Source organism: Triturus cristatus, chromosome 8 (genome assembly GCF_964204655.1).
Source record: "Triturus cristatus chromosome 8, aTriCri1.1, whole genome shotgun sequence".
NCBI lineage: Eukaryota > Metazoa > Chordata > Amphibia > Caudata > Salamandridae > Triturus > Triturus cristatus.
In genome coordinates, this window is record NC_140591.1 from 456734452 (window position 1) to 456755356 (window position 20905).

Below are 20905 nucleotides of genomic sequence, written 5' to 3' on the forward strand. Positions count from 1 at the left end.
TGATGGACATAATCTATTTCTAATAGTCCTTCCTCGGCTATACGTGATTCGTGTTTTTGTTATATGTACTGATCCAAACTATGGTCAAGTTGTAGTAGATGCCAATGCTTGTGTAGTATTTTGAATATGTTCTGGCTACACAAATTGTATGTTGTGATAAACGCAATCTTGTTTCTCTGTGGTTTATTTTTCGAAATTGATCTCAAAAGTTTGTCGCAACAATTTCTTTTTGTTTTTATTTTCCTTTGCGCTTTGTCTAAAACAGTGCTGTCATAGCCCCTGTTAAGAAAACTGGTATTCAACCGATCGAGTTCTTCCTCGAATATTGCGTCATTGCTACAATTTCTCCTGAGACACGTCATTTCCCCAAAGGGGATTGATTGGAATTGGATGCTATGATGTGCACTCTCTGCGTGTAATATAGAATTACATGCAGTAGGTGTACGATAAAGCCTTGATGCAATCTTATCATTTTCTGCATAGAGAGTAAGATCTAGGAAGCTAATCTCTCTTGTGCTAATCTGATTAGTAAATGTTAGGTTGTAGACATTGTTGTTGAGGTATTGGAGAAATTCTTTGAGTTTCATGATCCCGATTACATTTCATGAGGATGTCGTCTTTAAACCTTTCCCAATATATAATACATTCGGTCATGTTTGAGGGGCAACTTCTCCAAATATTATGTTGTTCATAGAAACCCATAGAAACGCGAAGGCAGGGGAAAATTTAGACCCCATAGCAATCCCGGAAGATTGTCTAAACCATGTTCCGTTGTGCAGGAAATAGTTATTTTCTAAGGTGATACGGGTCAGATCCAAAATCATTTGTGTATGTTCATGTAGCGTTGCATCCCGCTTTGACAAGTAATGAGTGAGAGCCTCCATTCCTTTATCCAAAGTTATACACGCCTATAATGCATTGACATCTAGAGAAACAAAGATAAATCCCTCCAACCATATTAGATCTTCCAAATTATTTAATAACTTGTTCCTATCTAGAATGAATGATGGTAAGTTTTGGACAATAGGTTGAAGGAATATGTCGATGTACTCCGAGATGTGCTCCGTTGGTGACCCAATTCCAGAAATAATGGGTCTACCCTGTGGGAAAGTACTGTTCTTGTGTATCTTTGGTAAAGTATAGATACATGCAGCTCGTGATGTCGGATTAAAAAGATATCTAAATTACAAATCTGTAAGAAGACAGGAATTTAACCAATAACGCAATTTTTTCTCAATAAGAGCTGTTATTTCCTTCAAAGGATTGTATGATACTCTACAATAGGCCTCAATATCCAATAACTGATTGTCTATCTCTTCAATATAATATTCCCTATCCAGTAGGAAAATGTTGCCCCCCTTATCTGCCTCTTTGATGGCCATATCTGTAGATCTAGATAGATGTTGTAATGCTATGCGTTCCTCCTTGCTAAGATTATCCTTAAACCTAGTGTGTCTGTGATGGAATTTGTCTTCTAGTGAATATAATTCATTTGTCACCGCCTTATAAAAAGAATCTATCAAATTTTCAGATGGTAATATAGGCACAAAGGTAGATTTACTTTTAAGTCCACTGTCTACATTCAGTTGTGTGTCAATACCTAGTTCCTGCAAAAGTTCACTAATGGTTGGTGCGGAACACATATTTTCATTCAGTGACAATAACAATTGCACATCTTGAATGTCTTTGATCGTTTGATTACTGTGATGTACAGAAAAAATAGGTATGGTACAAGGTTTCTGATTAGCATCAAAGAATTTGTTTAATTTTAATCTGCGTACAAATTTGAATAAATCTATATGAATCTGTGTGAAGTCTGGTTTGGAAGTAGGGCAACAGCCCAGGCTCTTTTCAGGTCTCGCCTACGCAGCGCGCATACGCTGCATAGGAGGACCTTTAGCCGTCGCTCTGCTCATTTTCAAGCACACACTCGTGCTTGTGGCGGTATCCACCATGCAGAAGCGAGCAGGGGCGCGCCACAAGCACGAGTGCAGTGCTTGAAAATGAGCAGACTGCGCGCGCACGCACACACCACTCCCGGGCTTGTTCCTTCCATGCAGTTACCATCAACACGAGCGCGCACACACGAACCACTCCCTGCCAGTCTTGTCCTTTCTTGCGGCAGTCTTCTACTTTCTCTTTTCCTCTGTATCTCCCCGTCTCTCTTTCCTTATATTTCTTTCCTCCAAGTGTTCACACTTTTTCTCTCCTTCCTCTTCCAGTCCTTCCCTCTTTCTCCGCACGCTCGCTCTATTTCTCTCACTTCAGTTTCTCGTGTCGCTCTCTCACCCCTTGCGCATACTCCCCCCACCCCTCAATCAGTACTCAGTCAGCACTTAATCTACTTGGACACAAGACACAGCACTCTTGTTCCGTAAACTGAAGACCCAGCACTCTCTCAGGACTGACTGAATACTGCATGATGCAGTTGCTACGCCGATTAGTTTGTCCTCGCTATACCTCGGCTGGGTACGAGCCAGACACCCGCACCCACCTCCTGTTGAAAACTGATTACCTTTCCTCCTAAGAACGAATAATTACACAACTTTCAGTCAGTACTGAACGTTTTCTGTGCACTTCCTGCCTGAACAGAATCCTTAGTGCTCCTTCGACCTGCTCTGGGGTGACGGGGCAGTGCCTGCCTTTGACAAATACTAGAATGCGCAGTATTTTTACCTCTTGGTTATTACACAGGGGAACAAAAGGGGTTTGCTGAAGTGCCACGTATTGGCTAGATTTTACACTTGCGCAAAATGGTGCCAAACGAACGGGCGCTTTGTTCCCAGCTTACTTAATTATATTGAGGCAAACCGGTATTTTGTCAGACACAATGTTTGTTGCACATGGGGAAAAAAAAGAGCGAGTCCGTATCCTGTACCTCTCTCCCTCCTGTTCTCACCTCTCCCTGCATCTCTCGCATCCCACATTTCCTACCGCCTCATCACTGCCCCCCTCGACGTTTCTGTGCCAGGGCGTCCTTCTCCCACCACCTCTCTCCCCACAAATCTCCTTCATACCCTCCTGGATCTCTGCGCAACCCCCTCCCCCCCCCCCCCCCCACCGGCCTCTGGGCCAGCCCCCTGCTGTCTCTCGCTCTCTCCAGGCTCTCTCCTCTTCGTATGTCTCGGTCACCACCCTGCAGTGTATTGTATGTAGCATTTCTATAGCGCTTTCCTGCCCCTTCACGTTTACTCCTCTGTGTGACCCTCTACCCCCTAACACCCCCTTCCCCCGCCCTCCCCCACCCTCCTCCCTCGTTTTCATTTTCACGCCCCGTCCCTGATCTCGTCTCATCCCGAGTTCTCCTTTCCACTTCCTGCATCGTCATGTGTCTCTCTCTCTAAACCTCTCTCTAAATCTCACACTCTCTCTCTCAAAATCTCTCTCTCTAAATCTCTCTCTCTCTCTCTAAATCTCGCTCTCGCTCTTTTTCTCTCTAAATCTCTCTTTAAATCTCTCTAAATCTCTCTAAATCTCTCTCCCCCTCTCTCTCCCCCTCTCTCTCTAAATATCTCTCTCCAAATATCTCTCTCTAAATCTCTGTCTCGCTCTCCAAATCTCTCTCTAAATCTCTCTCTAATCTCTCTCTCTAATCTCTCTCTCTAATCTCTCTCTCTCTAAATCTCACTCTTTAAATCTCTCTAAATCTCTCTCTCTCTCTCATTCTCTCTCTCTCTCTCTCTCTCTCTGTCTGGTCGGTTGACATGCTAGCTGTCTATTTGGGAGTCGGACGTAGCTGATACTCAACAGTTACTATGTAAACAAGCATTGGCATAGCCAATAGGTCTCGCTTTTGGGACCTTACAAGTATTTAGTTATGCAGCACAATATCCTTGGTGCAACAACATCAACCGTTGCATGGCTGAACACTTATAAGGTCCCCAAGGCGAGACCTATTGGCTATGCCAATGCTTGTTAAGTACTTCTTGCTCAGCAATGGATAAAACATGTTGAGACAAATTGACAATTGATATACCATCACTTGTAGCTGTAACATCAGTATTCATAGACACAGATTCATCAATATCATTCAATTCTTTTGGAAGCGTGATGTCGATCTTGTCACTCTCCTGTCTTCCTGATTGTTTCCTGTTCTTTCTTCCCCCTCTTCTTGTTCTTTTGTTACAGTATTTCTTTTGTAGAAGCTTGACCAGGTTCCCTTTCTGTACCTGACTAGTTCAGCTAAAAAAGAGGAGGCTGTGGTGGTATTGTCTCCTCCCCCTACAATTGTTGTTGGTTCACTGCGAGCTTCGCTCACTTCGCTAGTGGTGCTTGATAGATCTGACTCACTGGCTGAGGTCGAAGCCACAGGTATTACTTCATTTGGTACATTTAGTGTCTTTCTGGGTTTAAATTCATCAAACGTTTTGGTGAAAGTAAATACCCTGCCATCTCTATAATCATTCTCGCCCCTCTTCAGTTTTTGCATTTTCTTATCTCGAATATAAACTTGGTGTGCACTCAGAACATCTCTCAAGATTTTATAATTTTTCTCAGTAGCTTCTTTCAAATTATGTGATTTAATTTCATCTTCCAATTGTTCTATTTCACTCAGCATTTTGGATCGTTTCCTGTCTGCATGTCTTATTAAGATGTCCATCAATCCCAAATGATGATGACAAAATTAAGCTCTCCCATTCACTTAGTAGATCTGGATCCAAATCTTTAAAGGAGGAAAAAATGATAACTCTCAACCCTCTTGGTACCTGCTTTAATTCAATTTTTTTTTTTAAAGTAGCTAAGTCCCACCATCGTGAAAGTTCTTGTTTACGGGTTCTTTCTAATTTTATGAACAGCTGTTTCAATCCTTGTGATTTGTCACTCTGGACTGTTACTTTTTTATCCTGTATTTTCTGTCCTGAGAAGATTTAATTGAAAACCTTATCTCTATCATCATCAAATCCTGCCATACTTCTGCTTGTGCTACTTCCAGGTACTCTGATACTATTTTATAGATCAGATCACACTTTCAAAAGAGGAACTGCGAGTGCAGGTAACCACAAAACATATAATCACTTCACAAAACGGTAGTAGTGTTTCCCCAACAGGAAAATACCGCACATCAAAAAGAATAGTACATGTAATCTCCAATCAATACTGTGTGAATCAATCTCATTCAGTTCGAAGTGCTATGTAGGTCCAGCCACCTTACTACTAAAAGGTGCTAATTGCAGATTAGAAAACTAATATGCTCCAAACAATAAACTTATTAGAACCTTCTTTACAGCACTCCCTTCAATAAACCAATAGACCATTCAGTCATCCATGTAATAGCAGCTTGAATGTGTAATTCCAAAATGTGCCCAATTCAAGACCAAAGTTAGTCTTCTCTCTTCTTGAGACAGAAATAAATGTGGAAGTCTAAAATGTTCATTAATTCCACCGTTGTTTTATTAGAAGTCCAACAAAATGTTGATTAATTTCACCGTTGTTTTATTATTAGTCCAACGAACATCAGCCAACACGCGTTTCGTCTTTACATACAAGACTTTTTCAAGGATGAGTTGGCTGTGAATTAAAGATTATTATTGAGGGGATCAAGATAGATTCCACCTTCACATTTGAGGTAAAGACTAATAAAACAGGCTCATGTAGGCCATTTGAGAATAGTAAAACAAAATGTACTCTGAGAGCTAATGTTTGTTGGCCAGTAATGGATGTGGAGATTGAGCGACGGATAAGGGACTGTGTGGAATGCTCTAGTAGCGATAAAGTGTTGAAAACACATCTGGGTCTGATAGTTTGCAGGAGGTTACCGAGTCAAAAATGGGAGGAGGTATCCATTGATCTTGTGGACCCATTGCATGGTGAGCAAACCACCCCCTATCTAATTGTCTTGATGGACCTCTACTCAAGGTAGGTAGAGGTAATTAATGTCGGGTACATTAGTTTGATTGGCATAATTAAGTTTATGGAGAGGGTGTTCAAGAAAGAGAGTTTTCCAAAAAGCATCTTGTCTGACAATGGTCCTCAGTTTTGCTCGAAGGAACTAGAAAGTCATCTAAAAAGATATGGCATAGAACATATGAAATATGCCATTTATCACCCTGAAACAAATAGAGCCATTGAGAGGTTCAACTAATTCATTAAGGAGAGTATTCAATTGGCTAGGGTGAACTGTCTAGACTGGAAACATGATTTACAGGAGAGGATAACCTCGTATTGCATGTCTCCGCACATGACCACTGGGAAGTCTCCATTTGAACTGTCTAAAGGGAGAACGTCCAACACCTGTTTATGTCCATGATGGATGGATTTGAACAAAGGGATAAAGTTCAATGGCCCGGCAAGTTGGAGGGGTCTGGAAGTAAGGCTCATGGTGAAAAGAAAAGAAGAGTTTGACAAGAGAAAGAATGTTCACAATGTCCAAGTCAAAGTAGGAGATAATGATGAAAATTAAAGAACCTGTAAGATGTGCTGCATGGTCCAAGTTCACAAAAGCACAAAAAGTTATTAAGCTATTTTGTAATGCTGTAAAAACAATTGACAGAAGAATTTGGAATACGAATAGGGTGGTTTTGGTTAAAAGAGAGAAAAAGTAAATATGGGTGAAGTAAAGAATGATGGTGACAGTAGTTCAGGTTGTGTGATGAGATGTGACGGAAGAGAGAAGGTGACTTCAAGATCAGAAGTGAGATCTTGGGGAGGTCGGAATGGTACTATGGAGAGAATAAGAGTGAGTTATCGGAAAAGAGTGCCACCAGATTATCTTAAAGATTCTGTCATTGCTTAGAGTGGGTGGTGGTTGGTATGGGTAAACCCACTTACAGTTTAGTGTTATTATTCATGTAAAGAATAAGGAAGGGAGATGTGTGGTGTCTCCTGCTTGTGGTTCTGGAAAACAACCACATGCAGAGTAATGGAATTAGGAATATTCATGCATGGTTCCAAATCTGTTAGGTTTGTGTCATCCGGTGTCAGTTGGTGGGAACTGGCGATGGATGAGGTGTACTATTAATGGACCTCTTATTTTGTCCAACTTTGTGTGAAAACCATTCATATCAAATATTACAGAAATACTTTCGCATCCGGTGAAAAATCGTAAACTCAAATAGACCGATCTTTTTATGTATAGGTTTAAACAGATAATGCCTCATCAATATATTTATATTTCACAAATGAGTGTCTAACATAATGACATTTTGAATTAATGATTACAAAAGCTATTCTTTGCTAATGTTGGGAAAATACGTTATTTCGTTTTTTTAATTGCTGCGATATAGATCAATAATATAAAATAACTTCTACAGTGCTTTTTAAGGACTGTTTACACAGTGAAGATATGCTCATGGAACGAGCTGCATATTGCTTGGTGGTAGTTGAAATAATAACGTACTTATTGTATAAACCTTCATAACACAGTCATTTCAATTACTTATACATTATGCATAACAGATGATACCATTACCCCTTTTTATGGTACTTAGTCGAAAGAAAGAAATGGCTTGCTGTCACTACTACCAGGTTTTAAGAGTGTGAAACATGTCATGCCAGATGTCAGCAGGGAGCTTTTTAACTTGCTAAGCCATCTTGCAAGCAATAAAAAATAATGACTTACACTTGCCTAAAATTACTCATTAAGTCTTGCAAATATTGAGTACAGTTAACCCCTGCTATATATATATGTATATATATATATATATATATATATATGTATTACCTACTGGCGGTCGCCAGTAGGTAGTTATAGTTAGGACCACGTTTCCATAGGAAATCCTCAACATTCTATTTTGAATAACTTTGGCGCCGGTCGACGAATCCTCGCGAATTTTTCAAAATAGGTGGGGCGCTACGCTCCGCTCCTACCCTGAAAGTCTTGGGGGGATTCGTCAAGCGGGGGCTGAGATAAAAGGGGGGTCCCAAAACGCGTTTTTCCCATGCATTTTTCCATAGGACCTTTAGACAGGGCTACAGCCCGAACGGCTGAACAGAATTACTAGAAATTTGGCAGAGAGGTAGTCCTCGGGTCAAGGAAGTGCCTTTTGTAGGTTTGGTGTAAATCTGTTCAGTAGATTCTGAGAAAATAGCCTTTAAATCAATATATATATCTGAGCCAGCTTACGGTGCGCTTACGGTACGCTTACCGTACGCGTACGGTGGCGTGCGCGAGCGCGATTCTGATTGGCTCTTAGATCTTAGTAAACATTCGAATCGGCCGAAACCAGGAAGCGGCGGCCGCCATTTTCTCTCTCGCACTGAGAGTTAGGTTTTAAAATAAAGCCAAAAAACATGTAAAGGGGCTGTTTAGACAGCTCCCACACACATAGCCATGTTGAGGGAGTCCCCAAAGATCCCCCAAGGCCAAAAACTGAATTTGTTTTTTTTCGCTAATTTCGCCGATTACGCTTACCGTACGCGTACGGTAAAAAATTATAAAAAAAAAAAAACTATCCACACTCTCCCCACCCCGTGTATAATTGGTGGCCGCAGGCCACCAATTGTGCATGGCTTATAAGACATGTGATAAACTATAATATTTTAAACAAAAATAATAAAAGAAAAAATTATCCACACTCTCTCCACCCCGTGTGCAAATGGTGCCCGAAGGGCACCATTTGTGCATGGCTTATAAAAATTACGAAAAATTAAAATATTACCTTTCAAAACGAAGTGCATCATATGTCCTCCATGTGCGCACGGTGCGCGAAGCGCATCGTGCGTACATGGCCCATCTAGCGAAACGTGGACACACGGTGCGCGAAGCGCACCGCGTGCTTACTGTGCGCGCACGGTGTGCGAAGCGCACCGTGCGCGCACGGAACGAACTGCGTTAAGTGGGCGCGCACGCCACGAATGGCGTAAAGTAACTTAGCATTTAAAAAACCGTACAAATTCACTGAAAAAACCATAGGTTTCACACACGTTATAGTTAGGAATTAGCATTTAAAAAACCTTGCAAATTCACTGAAAAAACCATAGGTTTCACACATGTTATAGTTAGCGGAAATTTTACTGATAAAAAACCAGTGAAATTCCCCCGTTATAGTTAGTGCAGGCAACTATAACTCACGCGACCGCAATCTTCTGCTGATGACATATGTGTCTTTATGAAAAAAAAATATTTGTAATATATGTATAGCTAAAAATGTATGGAAGAAGACATGGGCAAATAAGTGTCTAAATACAGTATTAGCATCAGCAGAGGATTGCGGTCGCGTGAGTTATAGTTGCCTGCACTAACTATAACGGGGGAATTTCACTGGTTTTTTATCAGTAAAATTTCCGCTAACTATAACATGTGTGAAACCTATGGTTTTTTCAGTGAATATATATATACACACGAATTCCCCCGTTGAGGAGCCCAAGACCCTACAGAGCGGCCTCACGCAATGGGCACGGAGCAGCCCATCCTTCCACCACTGTAGCACAAAAAGTGAGGCCCAATACTGCAGATGACGTTTATTTCACAAGAACAGCAGCACCACATTCCATTTTCTAACGTTTCGGCTCTCTGCCTTGCTCACAGATGGAACTGGATAACTCGCAGGTGTGCTGGGGCGCGCTAATTCAAGAGTAAGTCACGTGACTGGAATGCCTCCTTCAGGTCCCATAGTGCACCGTGTTGGTTGTTCAAAGTTCTAATGGAAGTCCTCCGGTATTTTAACCTTGATGGTATTTAACTTTTCAAACACGGGCACTCCTGTTGTTATTTGGAATTCCTTGGCACAGTCAGGTGAGTTTGGAACAATGTCTTAATTCTTTTGTTAAATGCAAACTTGAAAAACAGACACCATCTCGCAGCACGATCATAGCAGGAAATCCTCCTGCCTGAATCTCTTCCTCGCGCCGTCTTTCGCTGATTAGCTTCTCCTTTGTAGGTTGCAGGCACGAGTGGATCGAGCTCCTTCATTAAATATACACACACATTCCCCCGTTGAGGAGCCCAAGACCCTACAGAGCGGCCTCACGCAATGGGCACGGAGCAGCCCATCCTTCCACCACTGTAGCACAAAAAGTGAGGCCCAATACTGCAGATGACGTTTATTTCACAAGAACAGCAGCACCACATTCCATTTTCTAACGTTTCGGCTCTCTGCCTTGCTCACAGATGGAACTGGATAACTCGCAGGTGTGCTGGGGCGCGCTACTTCAAGAGTAAGTCACGTGACTGGAATGCCTCCTTCAGGTCCCATAGTGCACCGTGTTGGTTGTTCAAAGTTCTAATGGAAGTCCTCCGGTATTTTAACCTTGATGGTATTTAACTTTTCAAACACGGGCACTCCTGTTGTTATTTGGAATTCCTTGGCACAGTCAGGTGAGTTTGGAACAATGTCTTAATTCTTTTGTTAAATGCAAACTTGAAAAACAGACACCATCGTAAACTCAAATAGACCGATCTTTTTATGTATAGGTTTAAACAGATAATGCCTCATCAATATATTTATATTTCACAAATGAGTGTCTAACATAATGACATTTTGAATTAATGATTACAAAAGCTATTCTTTGCTAATGTTGGGAAAATACGTTATTTCGTTTTTTTAAATGCTGCGATATAGATCAATAATATAAAATAACTTCTACAGTGCTTTTTAAGGACTGTTTACACAGTGAAGATATGCTCATGGAACGAGCTGCATATTGCTTGGTGGTAGTTGAAATAATAACGTACTTATTGTATAAACCTTCATAACACAGTCATTTCAATTACTTATACATTATGCATAACAGATGATACCATTACCCCTTTTTATGGTACTTAGTCGAAAGAAAGAAATGGCTTGCTGTCACTACTACCAGGTTTTAAGAGTGTGAAACATGTCATGCCAGATGTCAGCAGGGAGCTTTTTAACTTGCTAAGCCATCTTGCAAGCAATAAAAAATAATGACTTACACTTGCCTAAAATTACTCATTAAGTCTTGCAAATATTGAGTACAGTTAACCCCTGCTATATATATATGTGTATATATATATATATATATATATATATATATATATATATTTTACAAAGGCGTCCAACGGTTCCGGATTAAATGGCGCTCTGTTTGAAGGTGCGGGGTCCTTGCGGCTTGGACCGCCGCTAATATGCCAACAATTTTTCTCCGTTTAAAAAGAAAAGATAGGGTCGCACTCCAGCGAGTTGTAATAATCCTTAATTATTATTCACAAATCCACAGGTTCCGAGATGCACAAGAGAAACCAACGCGTTTAGTCAGCGTCCGCTGACTTGCTCACGGTTAATTTACTACTTTCAAATCAAGTTTTTTTAAACAAAAAAAACAGGAAATTGACACACCTTCCTTTCCTGTCATGTGCGGGGCGGTTTAGAGTTCCCCGGGTTTCTGGGAGATGTAGTCCCATTCATTAACTCATGTTTGCTTATGTGTTCATATGGATTTTTTAACAAAAGGCTAAATGTCACAAATAAAGCTGAATGCAATGCCATTAAGGATCAAAAATGAAACAAATTTCATGGTTAAACCCAAAACCAAGTGTTGTCAATTTCAACATTACATCGTAAATAAGAACCCTCTAGTGGGTCGACATTGCTGTATTGTCAATTTCAAAACCACATTATAAATGAATACCCTCTAGTGGGTTGACATTGCAGTGTGTCCTCTGGTGGGCCTACATCTTGAAGACAGTGCTATAAATTTAGAAGATCATATTCATAGTGAATTACAGAACTTATTTACACAGTGTAACCATGTTGTTCAAATATATAGCCGTGTTAATGAAAAAAGTCAATATATTTGTGTTACTGTCTAAATCACTTTAACCCATAAAAACAAATCCACAGTTGAGACGCAGTATGGATAAACGTGAGGCCAAAAGACTGGAACAGATTTCGACCATGTTTGACAAAGGCACTGTGCAGCAGGATTCCACAAAAAAAACGAATATACCAGACAAAACTGATATAAAAAGCAAAATAAGATCATGGGAAAGGCTCAGCAAAAAGGAAAAAAACTAATTTTGGGAACTGGTAACTTTGCAGAAATATTTAGAAGTGGGAAGAGTCCCCAGAGGATTGAGAATTATGCTGATGCCTAACCATCAAGATTCTACAAATGATCTGTTACAAGAGTGGGGAGAACATACTCTTAATTCATCTCTCGGATTAATCAAAATACTGGTTAAACATATTGAGATTGCCCTTAATAAAATCAAAGACCAACTAAAAGAAGTGGAAAAAGATCTAGAGAGTGCAAAACTCAACCCGGAAATGCAAAAATTCAAGGATGACGTAGAAACCCAAATAAATAAACATGAGGATGTGGTCCGTCAAAGAAAACACAACAAATTTATCCGTGATGCAAATGATTACGCCCAGGGGAGAATATTCACGTTTGCACGGAAATTTGATCCTTTTAAACAGCAAGGAATGGCAGCCTCAGCGGGAACATCGAGCAGTTTCTCATCCCTAGCCTCTACAGATTTAAGCACAGAGGAGCAGGAGCTAACAGAAGGGGCGAGGTCAACTTTTTTAGGGGACATGCGCCTAGTTCTGCAACAACGACAGTGGGAACAAAACCAAATGCCCCAAAGACAAAACAGAGGAAGGGGAAGGGGGAAAACCTGGTACCAAAGAAGACGCAACGAAGGGGAAGAAGAACCCAGCACCTCAAGCGAAAGGATTGGTACAAAGACAAGAAGTATGAGGCAACGAACGGATCAATAAGCAATGAACTTCAAGTGGTCAACCTCTCAAACAGGGAACTATCAGAACCGAAAATCTCACTCTTAAAAAGAGGAATACATTTTTGTACGGTCAAACAAATGGACCTAGCACAAACTAGAGTTGATCTCTATCTGTATGTCCGCAAAATAAAATTAGCAAAACACTTTCTAGAAAACCCGAAAAAACCGAGGATTGGCCATATGGCGGAAACCCCCACGTCAACCTTATTGGCAAAAGAGGCTGATGACTATCTCACACTACTTAACCTAAATGAGGAGGAAGGGGGGGAGATACCCCTGCAGTCAGCAATCCCACAATTAGGGGCCAGTCTCAGCAACAAACGCTCAAAATCCAAATTTTACCCCCAGCTGCCACCGGGCAACAAAATTGATGTATTTCAGGAGGCAGTTATCCATGATTTGTATAAAATCAACAAAGTGAACCGCAAGGAGAATTTGACAAAAGCGGAAAAGGAGGCTTTGGATAAATTAGCCAATGATAAGGAAATCGAAATTAAGATGGCGGACAAAGGGGGCAACGTGGTCATATGGGACCGGCAACTGTACATCACTGAGGCACAACGCCAGTTGCAAAATGAAAGATATTATGAGAAATTAAGTACAAACCCCACCATGTCATATCAGTTGGAAATGGAAAACAATCTAAATATGTGGACAGCAAAACACTTGATAGATGAAGAAGAACGAAAATATCTATCTGTGGATTTCCCTAAACTTGCGACAATGTATTTTCTCCCGAAAATACACAAAGACTGTAAGACACCACCAGGCAGACCAATTTTGTCAGCGAAAGGGTCCCTTTTTGAACCCATGGCCAACTACATCGACCATTTTCTAATCCCACATGTAGTGAAATTAGAATCTTACATCCGAGATACTACTGATCTCCTAAATAATCTGCGTGATGTGACCTGGCAAAACAATTTTTTGTTAATAACAATGGACGTAATTGCTTTGTACACGAACATCGATAATGATTTAGGGTTGAAAGCCATCAAATTCTTCCTACAAGAAAGAAATATTCATTTTAAAGACCATAACAATATGTTATGTGATATGATTCTGTCCTGCCTCACTTGCAACATCTTTCTCTTTGGAGATAACCTCTATCGTCAAAAGAATGGGGCGGCTATGGGTTTTTCTTTTAGCCCAAGCTATGCTTGCCTAGTAATGGGCTGGTGGGAGCGAGAGGTGGCCTGGAACAAACAACATGAACGACACACAAACAAAATTATCAAATGGGCAAGATTGATTGATGATCTATTGATAATTTGGAACGGAAATGAGAAGGAATTCACTGAATATTTTGAAATTCTCAATAACAGTGTCGCGAGTTTGAAATTCACATATGAAACTAATAAGAATAAGATCAACTTCTTGGATGCCACAATATATGTGAAAAATGGCCGTTTGGAATCAACATTGTTCCGCAAAAGTACAGCAACAAACGCCACCCTTGAAGCAACGAGCTTCCACCAACCCTCCCTAGTGTCAAGCATACCATACGGAGAATTTCTCCGACTTCGTAGACTGTGCAGTGTGGAAGAGGAATGGAAGAAACAAAGTGCAGGCACAATCAACAGATTCCTTAAGAGAAAATACAACAAAAACACTGTGAAACAGTGTTGGAACAGAGCTAATCAGAAAACCCGGGAAGAGTGCTTGACACAAACTAAAGAGTCAGAGACCAAGGATGAACCAATAAGATTAATCTTGGATTACACTTTGGAATCTAAAGAAATCGTGAATGTGATTCAAAATAATTGGAAAATACTACAACTGGATGGGACTGTGGGAAAAATAATGGGACCTCACCCTGTAATAACTTACAGAAGAGCTCCAAACCTAAAAGACAGATTGGTGCACAGTCATTTCAAATCGAATAAAGCACAAACAACATGGCTAAAGAAGACTGGCTTCATTAAGTGTCAAAATTGTAAGGTGTGCCAAATTGCTAAACCCTCAAGTGAGATCACAATGGCAAACAAAAAAACTTGGAAAATCAAACAATTAATATCGTGTAAGAGCCAATACACGGTTTACATCATTGAATGTCCCTGCAAATTAAAATATGTGGGAAGTACCATTTGTGAGTTAAAGAAAAGAATTTTGGAACACACGAGGGCCACCAAAAACAAGGACAAAAATAACGCGGTAGCAAGGCACATGGAGACACACCACAACAGCAATTGGAAGTCCTTAAAGTTTTACGGAATTGAAACTGTACCAATCAATACACGAGGAGGAAATCGGGAGAGATTATTGAGGCAAAAGGAATCACGACATATTATTAACTTTAGAAGCATGACACCGTTTGGTCTGAACCAGTCGGAAGAACTATACATACATCTTTAGACAGTAACACAAATATATTGACTTTTTTCATTAACACGGCTATATATTTGAACAACATGGTTACACTGTGTAAATAAGTTCTGTAATAAACTATGAATATGATCTTCTAAATTTATAGCACTGTCTTCAAGATGTAGGCCCACCAGAGGACACACTGCAATGTCAACCCACTAGAGGGTATTCATTTATAATGTGGTTTTGAAATTGACAATACAGCAATGTCGACCCACTAGAGGGTTCTTATTTACGATGTAATGTTGAAATTGACAACACTTGGTTTTGGGTTTAACCATGAAATTTGTTTCATTTTTGATCCTTAATGGCATTGCATTCAGCTTTATTTGTGACATTTAGCCTTTCGTTAAAAAATCCATATGAACACATTAGCAAACATGAGTTAATGAATGGGACTACATCTCCCAGAAACCCGGGGAACTCTAAACCGCCCCGCACATGACAGGAAAGGAAGGTGTGTCAATTTCCTGTTTTTTTTGTTTAAAAAAACTTGATTTGAAAGTAGTAAATTAACCGTGAGCAAGTCAGCGGACGCTGACGAAACGCGTTGGTTTCTCTTGTGCATCTCGGAACCTGTGGATTTGTGAATAAAAATTAAGGATTATTACAACTCGCTGGAGTGCGACCCTATCTTTTCTTTTTAAACGGAGAAAAATTGTTGGCATATATATATATATATATATATATATTACCTACTGGCGGTCGCCAGTAGGTAGTTATAGTTAGGACCCCTTTTCCATAGGAAAACCTCAACATTCTATTTTGAATAACTTTGGCGCCGGTCGATGAATCCTCGCGAATTTCTCAAAATAGGTGGGGCGCTACGCTCCGCTCCTACCCTGAAAGTCTCGGGGGGATTCGTCAAGCGGGGGCTGAGATAAAAGGGGGGTCCCAAAACGCGTTTTTCCCATGCATTTTTCCATAGGACCTTTAGAACGAGCTACAGCCCGAACGGCTGAACAGAATTACTAGAAATTTGGCAGAGAGGTAGTCCCTAGGTCAAGGAAGTGCCTTTTGTAGGTTTGGTGTAAATCTGTTCAGTAGATTCTGAGAAAATAGCCTTTAAATCAATATATATATCTGAGCCCGCTTACGGTACGCTTACCGTACGCTTACCGTAAGCGTACGGTGGCGTGCGCGAGCGCGATTCTGATTGGCTCTTAGATCTTAGTAAACATTCGAATCGGCCGAAACCAGGAAGCGGCGGCCGCCATTTTGTCTCTCACACTGAGTGTTGTTTATCAAACAAGATGGCCAAAAACATGTTACGGGGCTGTTTTGACAACTCCCTCCCACATAGTCATGTTGAGGGAGTCCCCAAACATCCCCCAAGAGCAAAAACGGTTTTATTTTTTTTTCGGCAATTTCGCCGAGTACGCTTACCGTACGCTTACCGTAAGCGTACGGTAAAAAAAAAAAATAAAAAAAACACTATCCACACTTACCCCACCCCCTGTGCTTTTGGTGGCCGTAGGCCACCAAATGTACAGGGCTTATTAATAGGTAAAAAAAACTAAATTTTGGCAACATGAAATTATAAAATCGAAATAAAAAAAACACTATCCACATTGACCCCACCCCCTGTGCTTTTGGTGGCCGAAGGCCACCAAATGTACAGGGCTTATTAAAGTTGATAAAAACCGTGCACGGAACGAACTGCGTTAAGTGGGCGCGCACGCCTCGAATGGCGTAAAGTAACTTAGCATTTAAAAAACCGTACAAATTCACTGAAAAAACCATAGGTTTCACACACGTTATAGTTAGGAATTAGCATTTAAAAAACCTTGCAAATTCACTGAAAAAACCATAGGTTTCACACATGTTATAGTTAGCGGAAATTTTACTGATAAAAACCAGTGAAATTGCCCCGTTATAGTTAGTGCTGGCAACTATAACTCACGCGACCGCAATCTTCTGCTGATGACATATGTGTCTTTATGAAAAAAAAATATTTGTAATATATGTATAGCTAAAAATGTATGGAAGAAGACATGGGCAAATAAGTGTCTAAATACAGTATTAGCATCAGCAGAGGATTGCGGTCGCGTGAGTTATAGTTGCCAGCACTAACTATAACGGGGCAATTTCACTGGTTTTTTATCAGTAAAATTTCCGCTAACTATAACATGTGTGAAACCTATGGTTTTTTCAGTGATATATATATATATATATATATATATATTATCTATGCAAAAAAGAAGCAAAGCACTCTGGGTAGTTCTAAAGTTTAGGTGGAAAGCAGCTCTTGTATAGAGCACCCTCAACACCAGCGACACTCTAGATCTGCTCCACTCAAGTGTCTGCTTTTCTATCAAAGTCTTTGAGCATAGTATTAGCACAGTGCCATCAACGCCGAGATAGAAAGGGACAAAGTCTTTTGCCATTTCTACAACAAAGTCTTTAAGCATAGGACTAGCACAGTGCTGTCCATGCCGAGCTGTAAAATGACAAAAGCCTTTTACTACTCCATAGCCGGTTCTTTATTATTTTATCCTCCAAGAACATTATAAAACATAGCATTTAACTAAAAGCAGACCCAAATTCGATATCATCTCATAGATGGGTTAGCGCGCACCATTGAGTGGTGTTAAATCCATATTACATCTTGCTCGGTGGAAAGTAAAGGTTTTCAGTCTGTATACTTACATCTTCCCATTTCCATTCCATACAATTAGTACATATCATACTTAGCCGTTAATATTTTAAAAAACCTTTGAAGTAACTTTTGTAACGTGTTGCTAATTGTACAATAGACATCACACTTAAGCATTTAATGTTGTTTTAGGTTTATTTATACTATGAAATATATCACTCCATACCTTGCTTTTTGTGTTTATGCGGCTTTACGTTTTTGAATTGTTTAATAGTGACACCCATAAATGTTGGAGAATTGTACCCCACTGGTAAATCAAAGTAAAGTGGGCTGCCCTTTCTCTTTGTGCTGGAGTCTATATAGCCAGGCTTGGTGAAAACTTTTACTTCTCGCTAACTGAATACGGACAATATTGCATTACAGCAGTGCACCAGTGAAGTAGCAGACTGTGTTAGATGATTAAACTATAAATGCCCTTAGCTTTTTGTAAACTTTATAGTTGCTTTTTAGTACAAGATAATGAGGTCTTTATAATTTTTTTTATTAACTAAACAAACTAAGGTCAACATATAGTTTTGAGTTCACCGTTTCCTTTGGTATGAGTATCAAATTCTGAATAAAGTGCACCTTTTATCATGGATTAAACATGGTGTATTTACAGAATATTTTAGATATAACATCATTAATGATGACATTTAACTGACTTAAGGCTAGTTGTTTCAAATGTTTTCATGCCTATCATGCATATGTAAAACTATTTCACTTTATGAAATAGAACCAGCCTTTTTTTTTTAAATATCATATTTAAAGGTAGCACATGATATGATTAAATTTGTGTAATGCAATATATAATTGCAGTATTGCAGTTTAAGAGTTAGCCTAAATCTGTTTTTTTGTATCCAACATAGTTTATCGGCTGGCTTATTTGCGAATTAACACCCTTTGTTCGAGACTCCTGCCTGACCATCCTGAATTAGAGCATGTAATCTGGACACTTTTTCAGCATACGCTACAAAATGAATATGAATTAATGAAGGATCGACATTTAGATCAGGTAACATTTAATGTTGTGCAAAGGTGTCCTCTCCCATCCCGTCCAGTGAAAGATCTGTTCGGCGCTCTTAGCAGTTTCCCTCCTTGCACAGTTCTTCCGCCTCTTTGTGTCTGTGGTGATTTGCAGTTCTTCCAAATGGCCTGACTCCATCCATGTCCCGTCTTCTACACTGTCACTTGCCGATCATACTCACTGTGAGAACATTCTACAAATTCATCTGAAAGAAACACGTTAGTTAGATTCCTCACCTTAGAATATCCCCAGGCGTCAGACTGGATCCGGAAGATTTTTCGTGAGCAATACCCCTTGCGCGTCGCTAGGCGTCGTCTGCGGCTCCGCGTCCGTCGTCGGCGTCGTGCGTCGGAATGACGTCGTCGGAGTACTTAGACGCCGCCCTCGCGCGCTGACGTCATTTCTTCTTTTTTCCGCGCCAGTAAGTGCAGATCCGGGATAGCTACCCCTTTAGTAAATTTTTGACTAACTTTTTTGACTCTTTTTGGTCAATTCTCGACTCTGGTGCCGGTAGGATGCCTGGTTTCAAGGCCTGCGACGACTGTCACCGACTGATGTCGGTGACCGATCATCACTGCCGGTGCCTGTACTGCTTGGGCCTCGACCACGACGCGGCGTCGTGCTCCGATTGTATGGCCCTGACCTCGAAAGCTAGGCGGGAGCGGCCCCGCAAGCTTCTCGAGCTTCGCCACTCGGCTCCGCGTCGCTCACGATCCCGGTCCAGGAGGAGGTCCAAGGATCGGTCGCGGAGCCACACTCTACATCGTCACTCGTCTGGCTCGAAGTCTTCGGGTAAGTCGAGGCACTCCAAGAAGTCCAAGAAGCGACACCGCTCTTCGGACTCCCCTCGCCGGTCGTGCGACTCGTCCGAGGGTCCGGGTGGTTCCACCCCCGCGGCTCCACAGGAGCCGCGCAAGTCCCCATACCCGATGGTCCCTGGGACTGACGCGATGCCGGCGGAGGTCAGTGCCTTCCTCTCGGCCATGAGGAGCCTGGCCCCGCCGTCGACGCACGCTGGCGCGCCTTCGGGCCCCGCGGACTCGACTGGGCGACCTCGCATGCCGGCGGCTCCGGCCCCGGCGCCGTTGGAGGCTCCGGCCCCGACGCCGCAGGTCCCCGAGGGGCCCGAGCCTGGGCCCCCGTCGACGCCGGTCGACCTCGTTACGCCTCCTCCGCCGACACCGATACCACAGCCGGCTCCGGTCGACGTCGATCCCCGGTTCAGCCCCTGTCCGGTCCCGACGCCGATGCGGCGTCGCCCGACGCCGCATCCGACGCCGCTAGAGACACATATTGTCTATCGACCGGCTCCGATCATTCCTCTTGTTTACCAGGAATCGGATGACGGGGGCGACTGGGAGGGGTCTGATGAACCGATGGCCCTTCAGAGCCAACTTGCACAGGACTGGGCAGATGAACTGGGGGAGGCCAGTGGGTTGGATACCTCTCCGGACACTGGATTCATCTCTCCTCCGACTGTGGCTTCGGAGGAGGGTGCAGCTTTTTCTGTGGTGCTGCGCAAAGCGGTCGAAGCCCTTGGGCTTGAGCTGCCTGCCGTGGCTGTGAGGTCTAACATCCTCACTGAGGTGCTTCAGTCTGCCGCATGCTCCACTGAGCCTCTGCTGCCATTCAATGAGGCCCTCACTGACGTTCTGCAGGGCACCTGGTCCAAGCCCTCCACAGTCCCTCCTGTGGATAGGAACGTTGCTAGGCGCCACCGCCCTGCTCCGGGCGACCCCAGTTTTCTGTCCCAACACCCCACCCCCGAGAGTCTGGTTATCCAGGCCTCTACCTCCCAATCCTCCTTCCCGTCCGCTCCTCCGGACCGGTATTCCAAGAGACTGGAACAGTTTGGTAAGAAGCTGTTCTCTTCGCTCAGTTTGGGCCTGCGGTCTTTGAACACCGCCTGTCTCTTGGACCGTTATTCCCACTCTCTGTGGGATGCGGTGGAGGACGTGCTGCCACTGTGCCCGGAGGAGGCCCGGGCGTGCCTTTCCTCGGCCCTGGCCGATGGGAGAGATGCAGCGCGCCATGCAATCCGATGTGGACTCGACACTACGGACTCGCTGGGTAGGGCGATTTCTACCACGGTGGCGCTTCGACGTCATGCCTGGCTGCGGTCCACGTCTTTTTCAGGGGATGTCCAGAGCACCCTCATGGACATGCCTTTTGATGGCGCTCGCCTTTTTGGTGACAAAGCGGACAGTGCGTGGCTCGCTTCAAGGACTCCCGG

General features: G+C 42.2%; 1 protein-coding gene across 1 annotated transcript in view; it reads left to right on the top strand.

Annotated features, from left to right (window-relative positions):
* The window catches only part of RB1 (RB transcriptional corepressor 1), a 1278597-nt gene that overhangs the window by 989693 nt on the left and 267999 nt on the right, over window positions 1-20905 (top strand). Inside the window, exon 20 of the mRNA XM_085621884.1 lies at window positions 18515-18660. Coding sequence (XP_085478010.1) covers window positions 18515-18660 — 146 coding nt within the window. The remainder of the gene's footprint in view (window positions 1-18514; window positions 18661-20905) is intronic.